The 17,101-nt window shown below is 43.7% G+C and overlaps 1 protein-coding gene across 2 annotated transcripts in view; it reads left to right on the forward strand.

The window, feature by feature from the left end:
- The window catches only part of PDGFRA (platelet derived growth factor receptor alpha), a 35,660-nt gene that overhangs the window by 4,412 nt on the left and 14,147 nt on the right, over positions 1-17,101 (forward strand). The window contains exons 2-12 of one of the 2 annotated variants that reach the window (XM_075025977.1): positions 3,419-3,479; positions 4,899-5,213; positions 8,214-8,477; positions 9,203-9,333; positions 10,718-10,889; positions 10,993-11,182; positions 11,707-11,822; positions 12,312-12,438; positions 13,441-13,634; positions 14,095-14,189; positions 14,300-14,432. In XM_075025977.1, the coding sequence (XP_074882078.1) occupies positions 3,431-3,479; positions 4,899-5,213; positions 8,214-8,477; positions 9,203-9,333; positions 10,718-10,889; positions 10,993-11,182; positions 11,707-11,822; positions 12,312-12,438; positions 13,441-13,634; positions 14,095-14,189; positions 14,300-14,432 (1,786 nt within the window). In that variant the 5' untranslated portion in view covers positions 3,419-3,430. Of the gene's footprint in view, positions 1-3,416; positions 3,480-4,898; positions 5,214-8,213; positions 8,478-9,202; positions 9,334-10,717; positions 10,890-10,992; positions 11,183-11,706; positions 11,823-12,311; positions 12,439-13,440; positions 13,635-14,094; positions 14,190-14,299; positions 14,433-17,101 lie in introns of those variants that run through there. The other variant, XM_075025987.1, reaches the window with a different exon arrangement.

The following is a 17,101-nucleotide window of genomic DNA, read 5'->3' on the forward strand; positions in this document are numbered from 1 at the left end:
CTGTCCTATCACTTATGTAAATACAGAGCAATAGGGACCAGTTTGGTTTTATTTGTCTATTTTTTTTTTAAGTTGGTGAACTTGCATGAAATGAAAATATACAAAATTTGAATTTTAAATTGATCGAGGAGACCCAGTTTAGATTCCATCTGCTACGTTGGAGATTAGCATTGCCTTCTGCTCGGCAAGACATTTGGTTCATTAATGTGGATCAACATTGCCATCCTGTGGCCAAGAGGATGAACTGTCGTGACTGGGTAGCTGGCAGGAAATCAGTGTGGTAATCTCTAGTCTTCTGGTAGATGGGCTAGTTTTCTGTCTTGAAAGAAAGAGGTCTTTGTTTGATTTACAGCAGTATGAAAAAATATATACTGTTGGCTCGTCCTGGTCCACCACTCTGCTTTCTCTCTAGGACATGTAGAGCAATCACCTAGCAAAACCACCATTTTCTACAGATATATTTCCATTGGCTTTCTGGATATTGATTTTACTTTGTCTTCTGTGGTGCAGTCAATGAAACCCTTCTTGGTAGGAAGCCAGCGCTTGGCAGTGAGTGTTTTGAAGATTGGCTCCTTGCTGATAACAGTTCTTCAGATGTTATTTTCCAGACTTTTTATCACTAAAGCACACAAGAGAGATACCAGGATTTTAGTCAGATCCTTTCAAAACCCAGTGGTTAAAGTAGGTGCAATGACTGTTTTACCCTGGGCAATCAGCCTCCCCTGCAGAGAGTGTGGCAAATCCCTCGTGGCATCATCAAGCTTTCACTATATACGTCCATGTTTCTATTTTAGCTAGCAATGTTCAAGGTATGCAAGAAATTAAGGTTGGCTCAAACTTACGTTGTATGTGTGCTGTCAATACTGGACTTCAGCTTGCATAAATCTACTGGCTTCAGTGAGGTTGCACCAATTTGTCATTTGATTGAATGGTGTTAGGAACTGAACCTAATGTATTTATTCAGGGCTGAGATCTGGGTGATTTAGGACAACGAGGGCTGCTCTGCCGTAAGGAAGGCAAAAAAGCCAAATAAATGCATACAAAAAATTAGGTGACGGTAAATAAAGAAAAACACGATGAGTGTACCTGCTTGGTGTTGTGGGAACGAGTAAACGCTTTCTTGCCCAGAAGTGTGAAATTGTACCTGTGTTAAACCTTGCCTCCAGCACTGACGTGCGAGGATATGCTGGTGATGGGACTCTCGCATGCTTAAGTCAGATGCATGATGCAACTAAATCCAGTTCAGATAGATTTTGAGTACGGATGATGGTGAACCCTTAGTACATTATTCTATCTTTCACAGCAAGGAAGTGTTGCTCTGGGTCTTGATGAGATTAACAGATCACTGAGGAAAGATCAAAGCTCTGGGTTTTGAAAGAATAGCCAAATGAAAAATGCAAATTTAGTTAAGTCCTTGTGTTTTTAAACTGCAACAGTAGATTGAGGCACTCAGCTCTTGCTGATTTCTGGGGCAGCCCAGCCAAGACAGCAAATTCAAAGTAGCGCTTTGGAAATGCCATCACTTGTACTTACACCAGTATAGCCATGGGGCTTCGGTTCTCACTTACACACACAGCTCTGCAACAGTGCACGTCCACTTCAGCAGAGCTTCTACAGACTGGTGTACAAGAGATGAGCTAGCTTTGTTTTTTCTCCTTCTGTGCTGCATCACTTGCACTGAATAGTCTGTAAAAACAACACAAAAGGGGGAGAGATCTGTCTTTTCAGAGAGAAAAAGCAGAAGGAAACTTGGCAGACAGTGGGGTAACATTGTCTTGTGGATCTTGGGAGGCTAGAAGTCGGATCAATAAGGCAGACCATGGTAAGTCTTTAAAGATTTACAGCGAGTTACTTTATCAGAAAGAATTTCAGGATATAAATGTGATAAAAATGAGTAAGGAGGCTGAAACCAAGGGACTTCCTTGATATCCAAGATTCTGTTATCAGTGGGAGACAGATACATAAACACATGGCAATTATTGCTAATTGAAGAATCAGGCAAAATGCCTTGTCTTTGCTGGAACGTTGTCAGCTGAATTTCTGAAGTAGTTTGTACATGCTTTTGAGGCTGGTAGTTTGGAAGTCTTCTAATCCTGCTTCTGAGACCCTTAGGTTTGATTCGAGTGTCAAATACTTTTTGCATTGCAAAGGCATGCTGTCTGCTCCACACGTTGCAGGAGGAAAGCAGGACTAGTTCAGAAACACTCCTTGGCATGATGTAAGCATTTAACTCCCATATGGCACTGGCATAGTCGTAGTAACTAGATGGACCTATGGGCTTTCCTATCTCAGCATCAGGAACTGGATACCAGAGGGTGAATAGAAACTCTCCAGAACCTTTGAAAAGTAGTCCCTATCTTGGGACATCATCTTTTATTTTACTCCTCGGTCTGTGTTTCAGATTAAAGGTTCTTCCGTGCAGTCTTTTTTAAATCTAAATTGGCTTTGGGCCAAATCCAGTTACTATTAAAGTCACCAACAAAATGTCCATTGATTTCAATGGGAGCAGGGGTTGTAGGAGCTTCTCCTCTGGAAATTACCTAGCAGGCTGCTTGAGGGTTTGAAGTAGAAATGTCGTTAGATGGCACAAAAATTACATAGATGCTTATTGCTATTGTTGCCTCTTCAGGACTGATGCCTTAGGATTATGTGTTTGAAAGCAGAAATTATCGCATATGATCTATGAATCTCCACAGTGTTGGGGAGAAGAGATGCTCTGTGAGTGGCAGTGCTGGCCTGCAGTCTGTCATGGATTTACTCCATTAGAAGATTTCAGCATATGTTTTAAATAGCATGCCTCTCGATCAAGGGAATTCTTGCTAAATAAGCAATAAACACTATTGTATTACATTGTATTCACTAAGCTATATATATACATATGTACAATGGCAAAACAAAAATATCATTCAGGATTGTACTAGTTGTAATAAAAGTAGCTTCAAAATATGCTTTTTCTCCCATAAAAGCTGCTTGCAGCTATAAGGTCAGAGCTTACTGCATAAAGCCGTTGCATCCTCAGGGATGCCTGTGAGGGTACTGCCTCTGTGCGGGGGTGTTTCTGTGGGCTCGGTCCTGGGAGCTGCAGTGGGCATCGGAGCTGCTTGCAGGCTGTTTGCGAGGGCGATGCGCCAGGACTTGGCTCCTTACGCTGGCAGTAGAGAGAAAGGGTTATGGTGCCTTAGCTGCATTCCCCGTGCCGGTGATGAGTCTGTGGCCCCACGTACCTCGTGGGAGGTGGTGGTGTGACCCTCAATGGGCTGCGGGTGGGAGCCGGGGTCCCCAGGCTGCTTCTCTCCGTGGCATCGTGCAGAGTGCTGGGAAGCTGAGCTAGGGCACTGCAGGAGAGGGGTCCTGCAACCTCTCATACTGTTGTCAGTCCATTAACTGGCTCTCTCTTGCCTTCTCCTTTCTGTTTCAGTTGTTGGTAGCTATGGGTACTTCCCCACGGACGTTCCTGATCCTGGGATGTTTTCTCACAGGTAATGCTCCTCAGTCCTCTAAGCCTTTCCACTCCTATTCCTTTGTAAATTTGTATTTAAGCTTGCTTTCATTGTGCCCACAATAACAAATGCCAAACGGTTGCCAGCTGGCTACAGACTCTATTTTTCTGCCCTTCCCATCGGTAGGCTAAGACCAGACCTGCGGAGAAGGCAGTACTTTCGCTAGCCTGTGCCAGCCACTTTGGCACCCCTAAAGCTGCTATAACCTCCCTCCTCCCCGTTTTCTCTGCCTTGCGCAGGGAAAGTGAGCCTGCCTACCTCCAGCTGTCCCAGCCCTGCCCCACTGGGGTTTCTCCAGCAGCGTGGTGCAGGCGAGGCTGCCTGTGTGGGCTCCCCGCATCCTCCCACGCCGCACCACCGAACCGCCCTCGCCGGGGCTGCCTGCCGAGCCTCCCGACATCTGCCGAGAGAATGGTGCTGGGAGGGGAGGGCAGGGTTTGCCACAGGGCGCCAAATATAGAAAGGGCCTGTAAACTGAGATAACACGTGCAGGAGTGAGAAATTGGTTTCAAAGAGAGTCTGGACTCCTGCTGCCGGTTTATTGCACAGAGCCCACTTTCACGCCGTGGGCCTAACTGCTTGTTTATCGTGGACTACCCTATCTGTTTTGTACGGGTCATTCGATAGAGTGAAACAACACGTCTGTTCCCCTGGTGAATTCCCTATTTTTTTAGGGTGTGGCTCCACTAATTTTGCTTCTGGGAGTTGGACCTGCACCAGCCCACCTACAAATTATCTAGGCTTGCAAATCTGAGCCTGTAACTGGAGATTGCATCTGAAAACCAGTGCCATCTACAACATCTAGTTCAGTGAATTACAGTTTTATTTGGCTATAAACCTTCTGTACATTTTGGCTAGAGGTAGACCCGATGCCCAAGTTTTCAGTGTAAGCCCCTGCTCCGGCCTTTTGCAGAAATAGAAGCCAGATGTAAAACGCAGGTGTTGGTCTTGGGAAGTGGTTTCTAACTTTCGGTTGTGAGCTTACTCGAAGGCTGACAGAACTGCTGGTTTCCAGACCATTGCTGGAAGGAGCTGTAAGATGCCCACGACCCAGCAGCCAGGGTGTGGGATTCACTGGTCTGCAGCAGAGCCGAGCCCACATTTGGGGCTGGGAAGCTGAGGTGTGCACTGGGAGCCATCTCTAACTTCACATCTGTCTTTCACCTCTTGATTTGACAAACAGAAGTCAGCAAGCAAACACTTAGCATTTCAAAGGGAAGCCGTTTGCCATCCATTGGGCAAAGCTCTGGCTTTTAACAAGGGCGAATTTCCTGGGACATCAGCATGTCTGAAATGATCAGAAAAAGAGCTGCTCTGGATCCACTCTGCTTGCTTTCACATCCCCGTGCTGAGGCTGTTCTGTGTGTTCACATGCTATTTATTCATGTCTTTTTGCAGGACCATTCCTAACATTCTGCCAGCTTCCTCTGCCGACTATTGTTCCCAATAGGAATGAAATGGTGGTACAGCTGAATTCCAATTTCACACTCAAATGCTCTGGAGACAGCGAAGTGAGCTGGCAGTACCCAGTGACCGAGGGAAGCCACAGGATAGACATTAGACATGAAGAAAACAACAGTGGCCTCTTCGTGACGGTGCTCGAAGTAGGAAATGCCTCAGCCGCTCATACGGGCTCATATGTTTGCTATTATAATCACACTCAAGTGGAGGATGGGGAAGTGGAAGGGAAGGACATCTACATCTATGTGCCTGGTAAGTGGGGGATGCCACAGCTGTACCTGGAGGTTTGGATGGGAGAGCTGAACTCTGGATGTTCAGAAGAGGAGTATTGCTGGTGGCAATTTGCTGTCAGAAGAAGATAAACGACCCCAGGGCCATTTCCTAACATGTAAATCAAGACCAGCCCCTGTGAGACTACGGATATGTTCCTCTTTCTTTCTATCGGTTTTCATTTTTTTTTGTAAGAGTTTTAGTTCTCAAGAAGAGGGATGAATTTGCAACTTCAGAGCTGAGGTCTTCTGACCACCAGGGTCTAGGTAGTAGACCTTGGTGGCCAGGTCAGCTTGGCTGTGGGAGCATGTCCAGCCTTCGGGTTTGCCTGGCCCCCAGGTGGGCATTAACGTCAATGGCAGTCCTGTCAGGGGTGACTTGGGTGGATGGTTTGGGACGTGTACTGACCAAACCAGTGCCATGTCTGACACTAAAGCATTTGCCAGATGAGGAAGGCCATACCTCGTTCTTAACCGGAATTAGGCTTGAACTGAGAACTGGAAAAAGCTTGTGTGTGCATAGGGCCTGGGAAGTATAAAGCAACAGAGATGTCTTGGAGGTGGCGGTCACAAGGGACAGTGAAATGAGAAGTGTTGTTGCTGGCCAGTCTGATGCAAGATTAAAAATATGGTGCTACCATGCAGTGCCCTGTAATTTTCAAAGCAAGCACAGCCTTCCCAGGCCCTGCGCCGCCTTTCTCTTTAGTGGTGGAAAACTTGTTGGACCCAGAAGAAATGGCATCCCTTCTTTTTGGAAGTACCTATCCCCAGCTTTGCCCTCCCACCCCCTTGTTCCGACTGGAAGTCTGTTTAAAGGCTTTCCACGCTATCCATGGGATGAAGATCTTTATTGTCATAGCTGAGATAGGCACCAGCGGCTGAGCCACAACCGACTGCCTTTGTAAAGCCCTGTCTAGATGTTTCCTTGGCATTGGCTGGGGTTCAGGGGATGAGTGACACAACTACAGGGCCAGGAAAGATCAAGCCAGTAGATTTGCAGTAAATATTTTGAACAGGAAACAAAAGAGAGAAGAAGAGATTGTAAATCATCCTGCAAAACTGCAGTATGTTGTGAAGGAGATGACGTCTGCCACTGCAAGGAAGATTGTGGAAGGGGAAAAAAGTCAAGAAGCAGTAACGGGACTTGTTTTAAAGGCTGTTTTGCAGTGGCATTAAGTTTCTGCACTTCACGATGTGTGATTCAAGGACAGTGATTCTTCCAAGGCTTTTTCTCCATTTCCCACAACAAATGTAAAGTGTTTACGTTCATTCTTGAAGCAGGATGTTTCGGCAGAGGCTGCAGGCTTTGGCACGTGTATCTCAATTTCTAAACAGCTCTAACCAAATCACCAGAAGATGTTGTTGGTGTTAAGCAGTCTTGTAACTCACCCAGTGAAGGAATATAAAGGCAAGAGATGGAAGATTTCTTCAAGAGGGCTTTTGGGTTTGGTTTTTAAAAGCCTCTAGACATCAGCCTACCAGATTTGCAGGGCAGAGACACCCTGTAATTTTTTCCACTCACTAACCATCAAGATGTCATAAATGCAGAAGCATATCCTTTTCTCCAAATTATAGAGAGTGTTTCTGTTTCCACTATAAACTTTGTCTTTACAATTGTTTTTCCTGCAATGAATTAGGAGGGCAATGGGTGGCAGCAACCCACTTTAGCCAAGGAGGATTACGTTGAGACTTCACACAATATCCTATTTTCACTAAGAGCACACAGAAAACCAAACTAGGTGAATCCTGTTTCTGTTTTAAATTACAGTGGGAAAATGAATACATGAAGTTGGCAGCATCTTTGGGATGGAGTGCTGTGTTTGGAATATTGCTACAAAGAGCCTGCCAGTGCAGCAGAAAGTCTATTGTTGGAGGGATTTGGATTTCTATTTATTAAATTTTATTATAAAGCTTTGCACAGAAGCTTCAGGCTAGCAGGGATTATTTGTTTATTGCGAATGGCCAAATGGAGATAATTTGAGGGCTATGCTTTTTAAATTGGCTATATTATGCAATTGTGTTTTAAACTCAGACTTTGGATTGGAAAGTTGGCATATATTTTGTTGACTTCAAAAGAAATAAAACTACCAGGTGTTTGTTTGCTTTTTTTCTGGTTGAATACCATATTTTGAAAACCACATGCTGTGACCATAATTAACTGTGTCTCATAACTGTAGTGTTGGACATGTTAGAAATGCATGAAGATAAGTACATTGAACTATTTTTGATGAAATGTGGCTTTAATGGTGTTCAACATAAGCAACATGAAACTGATTTCTACTTTTTAACATGGAAAGTGTTTGGATTTTTTTTTTCTTCTCTGCTTATATACTGGTTAGGAGACAGCTACTATTACCAAAGGGAAAAAACCCATCTAACTGAAGAAGACGAGTGATTTGTGCCAATAAAAGGCAGGATCTTTAATAATGTTTTTGTGCAGTGAATGTTGCACCTAAGTGCAAAATCTTGTGTCATAAAAATAGAATGTTTAAGTCCAAATTCTTCCCTGAGGTCTTTGCTGTACATATATTTTGATAGAGTTGTCTATGATAAAGTGAATTCAGCTTTACTTTAGTCCTCAGCAATTGCATGAATGTTTTCACACCCAGAAGTGATTTTCTTGCTTTTTGTCACTAGATATTCCTACAGTGGGGGCAAAAAGATATGTCAGAACCAGGCCTAAGGGGATTAATAATACTTAGCATTTTTGGGGGGGAGGGATCATTTGTATTTTTCAATCTGCGTCCTGAATTGTCACAAAGGAGCCCAAGCCCTTTCCTATTTTGTGCTTAGGTCAAATGTCTCACTACAATGTCAGATCAAATAGCAAAACTGAGATACCGCATGCAATTACCATGTCCTACCTGCAATCTCTGAAAAAGTGGGGTAATGAACTGTGCTAGTTTCAGTTACGATCTATAAGCTGTCATTGATATCCAATTCTTGTACAAGAAAGTGTAAAATTAACTCTTGTTTTTTACAGACCCCGACATGCCTTTTGTTCCTTCTATACCAGAAGACCAGTTCATCCTAGTAGAAGAAGGTGATCCCACCGTTATCCCTTGTCGGACAAGTGACCCAAATGCTCAAGTGACTTTAATTAACAGTTTAGACAAGGCTGTCTATGCTTTCTATGACAGCAAACAAGGCTTCATAGGGAATTTCCCTGCGGGCTCATATACATGCAAAACAATGGTTAAAGGCGTGGAGTTCAAGTCCGATGAATTCCTCATCTATATTTTGAGAGGTATTTGGTTTTGTTCATTTAAAAAAAAAAAAAAAGTAATAATGTTCAGCCCCGTTCTTCCCTCACACTGTAAGAGCCATATTAGCACAGCATCACAGGGTTATGTCAGATACTTCTCCAACGATGAGCTCCTTGCTCCTCTGGCAGTATTGCCAGGTGCTTAGTTGCTAGTTTACTTAGCAGTTGCATAGAATTTTGATGAGAATAAAGTGTCCTTAACTTTATCTTCTCTCCCAAATGGTTGCAAGAAAAGTCTTCCACAATCCATGTATTTTCATCCCGTTTGCTGAACCGTAACTTAAAAGACTGGTGTTTCCCAGTCGCTTCAAATCATAGGACTTTGGGTAGTCTGAAAAACAGCATGATTCAAATATTTTGAAAGCAAGGTTTTTATTGGCCAGAGAGGTGTTCTCAAAGACAGTCACTGATTAGCAAAATGGGAAATTGATTTTATACCAAGTGCCTTTTTACAGGGGCATTTGAGATAGGAACTTCTAACTGAAATTTTATGCATGGATAATTTATTTGTGGGATTGAACTCAATGCCCATACACTTCATGCTTTAAATACAAATTGTTTATACCAGTATAAATCAGCAGCACTTTCCCTGAATTTTCCAGGTAATCCCTCAGTAGAGGAAGTGAAATGGAAATCTCTCCCTGAAATCGTACCATGTGAAATTGCATACTTTTTAAATACTAAATCTGTTGTCTCTCTTCTCTTAGCTACTTCACAGCTGCCGGTTGAAATTGAAGCTCTTAAAACTGTCTACAAAACAGGCGAAACCATCGTAGTAACTTGTGTGGTCTTTGACAATGAGGTGGTTAATCTACAGTGGAATTATCCTGGGAAAGTGGTAAATATCTCTCTTTTTTGGTTGTTTTATTTTCTTTTGTTCTGTTTGAATGTTGGTAGTTACTTATTGGGGAAGAAGGTAGGGTTGTAAAATATTCTTCTCTTCTCTGAATAAGGACAGCTGAGGAGAGAAAACAAAGTAATTTCTTTTACTTTTAGGTTACCACAAAAGAAAGTCAGTCCCAAAAGTTAGAGTTTGTGTTAGCAAGTATGCAAAGCATGAGAGGAAGGAGAGGTATGACTGGGAGTCCATCCTCTGAGGGAGGAATGCTGTCTCTCAGGTCTTGTGCTGGTTCAAAAAAAGAAATGTTGTGGAAATAGAAAGATCTAGGAATGTGTTGAACACATAGAGCTCTGCTGCTGAAGGTCTGAACTTCTAAAATGGCTTTCTTAAACCCTGGGTTCTTGGGCATAATAAAGGACAATGAAGAATCAAGTCCATAGTCTTAATTGTTTTTCCTTATGCAGGTGTAAATTAAAATGACTCTTACAGTCAGTGTAATTACTCACTAATGAGAACCTTCTAGTAAGAAAACCTTAAAACTTTTGGAGAACCTTGGAAATTTTCAAACTGGCGTAACATCCTTCTGCAGTGAAAATTTTTATTCCGTGAAACTTGATCAGAGCCAGTCCCGGTCAATGGAGAATTTCAGAGTATCTCACGTTAAAAGTCTGGTCACTGCAGGAATGGGGTAGTTGAAGTGTACCTAGTCATGACCCCAAATCCCACTTTTTATTTAAGTAAGTTAAGAGCACAAGAAGAAAAATTATTTGAGAAGGTTTTGTTCTATTTTCCATGTTACACATCATAATCTCTGCTATATGCCACCTTTCAAAACTAGCCCCAGCATTGTTTTTGTTCCAGCCTCTCAAGATAACACGATCTACCATTCTCACCATCCTTCTACTCGCAGGAGTCTTCTCCTTGCCAATAAATTATTCTTGTTTTGAGAACAGGCAGAATATAGAATCTAGCAACTGGTTACTTTTTGTCTGGCGGAGGGGATAAAAATTCACCCTACTTCATGGGTAGTAACTGAACAAGGAAAAGTCAAGTGGCTTTTGTGTCTGAGGAGAAGGTAGCGCATGAGCAGTAAAATGCTCTTTCAGGCTGCTCACCCAAATTTTGAATGGTATTTGTTTTGAGTGAACAAAATATGAGCTCTCAACCTCCTCATCCTTCTGTGCCTGCCCCCAAAAGGGTGTATTTTTATAGACACTTTTTGTGCCTGTGGCTGAAAAATATGTCCCTGACTGAGTAAACAAGTCTTCTGCCATACAGGGTTTAGATGGTTGCTCTCACTCCAGTGGCATCATAGATCCTCAATGGTGTGCTTTCAGCTCAGTTACTTAAGTAAGGTTTTTTTTCCTTCTCCAAACTACAGAAAGAAAAAGGTCTGATAAAACTTGATGATATCAAAGTCCCATCGCAGAAGCTGGTTTACACCTTGACCATTCCTGAGGCATCAGTGAAAGACACAGGGGATTATGAATGTACTGCTCGGCATGCAACCAAGGAGGTTAAGGAAAATAAGAAAGTAGTCATTACAGTTCATGGTATAGTCTGATTTTAGTGTCCAAAAATTATTAACACATTGGAAAACACCATTCTGGAAAAGTGCTGCACAGCATTGTTTACACAAGGCTTTTTCATTTACAGACAAAGGCTTTGTTCACCTGGAGCCTCAATTTAGCCCTCTGGAAGCTGTCAATCTACACGAAGTCAAAAACTTTGTCGTCGACGTGCAGGCATACCCAGCACCAAAAATGTACTGGTTGAAGGATAATGTAACTCTGATTGAAAATCTTACTGAGATTGTTACTAGTTCCAACAGAGTCCAGGAAACAAGGTAAAAATATTCTTCTGACCCTTGCTTTGGCATGTTGACTTGAGTTTCTCCCCCAGAAACCTGGGCACTGCTCCTGCTCTCTCTTTCCACCTCAGTTTGTTGCTTCTTCCTCAGTGGCATTTAAAAATAATTTTTTTTGTTTTCTACTCTAAAGGGCGATGCCTAATCTGCCTCTTCTTATTCCCTTCATAACATCAACCTCTCCATACTATAGAAATCTTGGTTTATGAGCACTAAGCCTCTTCAGTCCCTCCAACATGTTTCCATACCAATAATTTCTGGCTATTTCCAGTAATATTAAGGGCTTTGTCAGATCCCTGCAGAATATAACTACGCCCACTTGTTTCTCAGTTGTATGTTGGTAGTTATTTACCACTCGAGTAGTGACTTTGGTTAAAGGCATGCTAGAAATGCTACATGTCACTACATTATAATTGCTACATACCCAGATTACATGTTGCACCAAAGCGAATTTTTTTTAATGTCTGCTTTAAAAATACAAACAACGCCTCTCGTTTCTGCAGGTTTCAGAGTATATTAAAATTGATCCGGGCCAAGGAAGAAGACAGCGGATATTATACTTTGGTTGCTGAAAATGAAGATGAGATTAAAAGATACACCTTCTCCTTGCTAATACAAGGTAAGGAGCCCCAAAGCCTTGCCCACCAGAACTGATGGCACATGGCAAAGATTTGATCCACTTAGACATTGGATTGCCCGGAGTATGGAGATAAGAAAGGTGTGAACTGGGGTGTCCAGAGGAGTGCATGCCTGCCGAGTCCTTGGAGCTCTCCTACCCTGATCCTGGCTTTCACTTCTGCACTGGCCTTGAGCCAAAAAGAAACTTTATCCTCCCGCCTAAGTTATTCCAGCTGACAGCGGGGACGATAGCTCATTTAGTATGACATGAGGACGTGGCATAACCGCAGCACTTCCTCTTCATGGCTCTAGCCTAGGATCTGCTCTATTCTACGGGAGATAAGGACCTCCTAGACAAGTCTGGGTCTCTAGCTGTTGCTAAGCTGTTGGCCAAACACCACCAACAAAACACCTGCTTTATTTGAAATTTCAGGCTGTTTTTTCTGTAGACCCTGACGAGCACTTTAACAAACTCCTGACTCTTTCCCAGTTCCAGCCCTGATCTTAGACCTTGTGGACGATCACCACGGCTCTGCGGGCGGGCAGACAGTGAGGTGCTTGGCGGAGGGGACCCCGCTTCCTGATGTGGAATGGCTGGTTTGCAAGGACATTAAAAAGTAAGAGGAACATGTGCTTTCTTACCTAAATTATGACTCGTTGAGTCCTTGATTAGCTTAACACTATGAGTTACCATACTGCATTTTCCTCATCAAGGGCCAGTAAGCTCTAGATAATATTTTCCTTTTTAGAGGCACATTGCTCTTATTTCAAGGGAGGTTGTCAGTGCCCTTCCTATCACATCCTGCAGGAGAAGACACAATGCATCAATTCAGGAGGTTTCTCTCATAAAAGCTTTGTGTTCAATATGTGAACTCAGCAGATTTCACAGTCCCGGTTTGAGTAAGGGTCTCGAGAAGCAACTGTCCCTCCATTCAGGGAGTTCTTATCATTTCACAGATAGCTCAGTCTGCTTCATTAATACTCTTTTGTGCCTCTAAATTTTTATTTGTAATTATTTCCCCCCTAATTATAATTTTTGCCTTCAGAGTATTTTAGACACATGGAGTAATTATTCCCATTTTTGCTAGTTCTAGACTGGTTCTTTCTGTGGCTACTGGGAGGCTAGTTTTTCCCTGAGAGGTTATCTATCCACCAGGGAGAGGGAGACCATGCATGGAAGAAGGCTAGGAGCCCTGGGCACCTCCCAGCTGTGTTCTGCTCTCATTGTGCTAAAACCTCTTACTGCCTGGTGGGATGATTGTCCTCCTAGCACTGCCCCAGCGAGCCTTGTACAGCACTAAAGATTCAGGGAGAAATAGAGATCCATCCAGTACTGTAGGTCTATGGGATATATAGTGACACCAAGGTCTATCTATACTGGACCTGCTGGGCTGCATTGTCAGGCCCTCAAAGTGGCAGCAGTAATGAGGATCAGAAGGCAAATTATTCTGAGGGAAGAAAGATGCAGCCTTTTCACAGAGGTGGTCTTAAGCATTTCTGGTCTTTAAAAGGATCATTGTCAGAAGAAAGTTGTAGGGAAAGGTGATTCTTTTTCTGTTCACTCTTCTTTATCCATACCTATGCCCAATGCCCATTCCCCCTGTTATTCTTCTCTGCAGGTGCAGCAACGACACCTCATGGACACTTTTGACTAACAATATCTCTGATATACACATGGAAGCCCACCTGGATGAGAATAACATGGTGGAAAGCCAGGTGACCTTCCAGAAGGTAGAGGAAACCCTGGCTGTGCGATGTGTGGCAAGGAATGACCTTGGTGCTGTTACTCGGGAACTGAAGCTTGTGGCTCCCAGTAAGTTTGCTTTGTATTTCCATGAAATTGCAGCAGCCAGTTTGACCCCTCTCCAACACACCTCAGTTCAGTCTTAATAGATAAAAATATGAATTGCTGCAGATAAAATTAAATGAAAGTAGATTTCTTTCCACTCTGGAACATCTGAGAATGAGGCATTCTACGGGTCTTTATGTTGCATCTGTTTTTCACTTACTATGTGGTTCCGTGATTCATTTTATCATTTTATGGCCACTGGCTATGGGGTGTTCTTCTAGACAATCTCTGCATTTGGTTTTGAAACAGGAAGGCAGAGCAGCTCTGGGCTTGGAAAGACTTCACAGTCACCAGCCTCAGGATCTGCTCCTGCCACATCTGCAGGACACGGGAACTGCGATGGTACGGGAGGTGGGTGTCTTACGTGTGTGTCGTGTTCCTCGTAGCTCAGGAGGAAAATGTGGTCTGTCTTTTTACTCCACAGCCTTGCGATCAGAACTAACGGTGGCTGCTGCAGTCTTAGTGCTGTTAGTGATTGTGATAATTTCACTGATTGTCCTGGTCATCATATGGAAACAGGTAATGTAGAAAAGTATTTCAGTTTGGATGCTGAGCCCTGCTGGTTTTTGATCTGGTCTGAAGTCAGGCACAGGACTAATGGTTAGTTTTGCATTCAATGTGCTTTGCAGAAGCCGAGGTATGAGATAAGATGGAGAGTCATTGAGTCTATCAGCCCTGATGGCCACGAATACATTTATGTGGACCCAATGCAACTGCCTTACGACTCCAGATGGGAGTTTCCTCGAGACGGGTTAGTGCTTGGTAAGTTTCCTCTAAGGGACTAATCTCATTCTTCTCTGGGGAGAAGGATGATTAAGGACAACTCTGAGGTCTCTGCTACCAGGATTTGCAGTGTAAGTTATGACCATGAAGTCCAGAGCCTCAGTTCTCCTTCTGCATCCTCTTCTTCTCCTGCAGTGGTGTCAGCCTTGAGCTCCTTGCATTAGTGTCTCCCGCATCTCCATTCCAGCTCTCCTCCACATGCCCCGTGGGCAGTGCCCACCTCCATGTAGCTTAGGGGGCCCCTGCCAGCATTGAATGCCCTCTTCAACACTCACTTCTGCTAAGGCACCCGTAAGAAGTGCATCAGCATTTTTTATTTGCAAGACATTTATACACTTAAGTGCAGAGGCCAAGGGAAATCTGCAAGTAGTTATGTAGTTTTATTAAAAATATTTTTAAAATTATTAATCCATGGTGTGCACATATCAGTGCTGATATCTGCATAACTTATTTTTGTGACTACTGTTCTTCCTTCTTCCCCTCCTGCTTTCTTGCTTTGTTATTCCTGCATTGGAGTTCATACAGAATTCAGTTGTAATTACTTCTTCAAGGCCGGCCCAATCTGTCACTTATATCAATTGAAAGTGTAATGACTATAGACAATTTTAATGCTCTATCCAGATAGTGCTTTAAATATACAAGGCTTCCTTCTCTTGGAGGTATCTGTGCACCAAGCTGTATCACAAAATACAGGAGAAGAAGGTGAAATATGTTTTTTTGTTTGATATATTTTAAGAAACATACTCCCCTGCTGTAGTTCTCCTTCCCCATCGCAGAGGAAGAATTGCTGTTAATTCTTGAAAGAAGCAGCACAAAAATTTCTGGTTCAGGAATGATACCCTTTAATTAAATTCATGTTGCTAATTGAAAACTAGAGGAGGGTAGATATTTAATGGAATTATTTTATTACAACCCAGACTTTAATTATATGCCTAAATAGGATTTGTCAGATCTGAGCTGTTAACAGACCACCACTGTGACTTGGTCTCCCTCTGACTCATGAGCACCATCCTACTTCAATGCCTTACTGTTTACAAGTATATTCAGGACAGTCATTGCTTTAAATACTAATGCTAGATGTCCTTTTAGTGATCTGGATTGCACAGGCATTCTTCTTGACACGGTTAACATTTACCCGCTGGCAGTTTTGCCATATGAAATGCTTGCTGGTGGGGACCTCTTTTGTTTCTGGGGCTGGTAATTCTGTTTTGTGCGGGTTTTCTCCTATCGAAGTGGGAGATAACAGCAAAGCAATGACACCTTTAGCTCAGGGAGACTCTGAAGCAGGATACAAACCCATTTTGGCTCAGCCAGATGAGCATTTCCCATCCTAGCTGTGTAAGCCAGCTGGCATTTATTTGTTTTTCTAGCTAGTAGTGCCTGGAGTGCAGCGCTGCGTTACATGCCAACTCTGAATGTTGGCTGGATGGAGCTTCAATTGATAAATTTGGGTTACACTGCAAACTTCCCTTTGCTATCACGCCTCCACAATGTATGTAGTGTGCTGCTGTTTAAAGCACTCAGCAGCCAGCGCAAGACTGGGAGATGGGTAACAGAATGAGAAATGCAGTAACGCAGTGAGCTGTTTGAATGCCACTGCCTTTTCCTGGCCCTGGGAAGTGGCAAGGTCCCAGCAGGACCTGGACCTCCTCCTTTGCCTGGATGGCAGAGGGCAGGGCCTTTTGAGGAATGGGCTCCAAATGCTGCTGTTTCTCAGGATCCCGGGGTGGCTGTAAAGAGAGGGCAGAATTGCTCCTATCGCTTCCCAGCAAGCCACCCATTTGTCCTGGTGATCTTAATAAAATGAAATGCTGGTCTGACACAGAATCAGACCCATCCCCATTTGCAAAAGGCAAGTTAAGATTCAAGTAACACGGCAATTAGGGATGTGGTACCTAATTTCTCATGAGGCTAAAAGCTGGATGTAGATTGTTTGGCTTTTGATATAGACCAAGAGAGTTACGGTTTGATTTGGGGTGGGCTGATCATCCCAGTTCAATTTCAGCCAAAGAACCACCCAGCTGAGAAGACTGTGTCTGGAACGAACTCACAGACTTCACCTTTGTATTTGTGTCCCCCCGAGCAGAAAAACAGCACCTCTCCGACAGGCTCAGCAGATAAGCTTTATGGATGGGTACAGAGGCTGAAATAGCTCTCACCCCCAGGCACTGCTCCTCCATTAGTCTGAGGGGCCTTGAGCTGCGGCGGTGTCCTCACCGTCCCTCTGCGGCGGAGAAGCAGCGCTGCTCCTCCGGCGAGCGGATCACAGCCGTGCCTTTATGCTAAGAAAAGTACACACACGCTATAACTTTGGGCTCCACTGAAGGCCTCGACATCAAGAATGTGACGGCATTACAGATGCCTCCAGCTCTCGAGCAGTCAGCTCCCACCTGGCTCCAAATTTCAAGTGTAAAACACATGGGGCTTGGGCTACGTCTGCGGAGAGGGGTGAAAAGGGGAAATAGCAGTGATCACTCCCCGCCGCTCCGGAAGCGCTCTCACTGTCGCCACATGCACCCCGGCTCAGCAGAGGTGATGGAGAGGGAGATGTGCGCCTCGTGCTCAGCCGGCAATATGGTTTGGGGAGGAATTGGCTCGCGAAGACAAGAAGATCAAGGAGCATCAGCAAATGCCATCGCATTCTGAAG

The sequence above is a fragment of the Buteo buteo genome, chromosome 1 (genome assembly GCF_964188355.1).
Source record: "Buteo buteo chromosome 1, bButBut1.hap1.1, whole genome shotgun sequence".
Taxonomy (NCBI): Eukaryota; Metazoa; Chordata; class Aves; order Accipitriformes; family Accipitridae; genus Buteo; species Buteo buteo.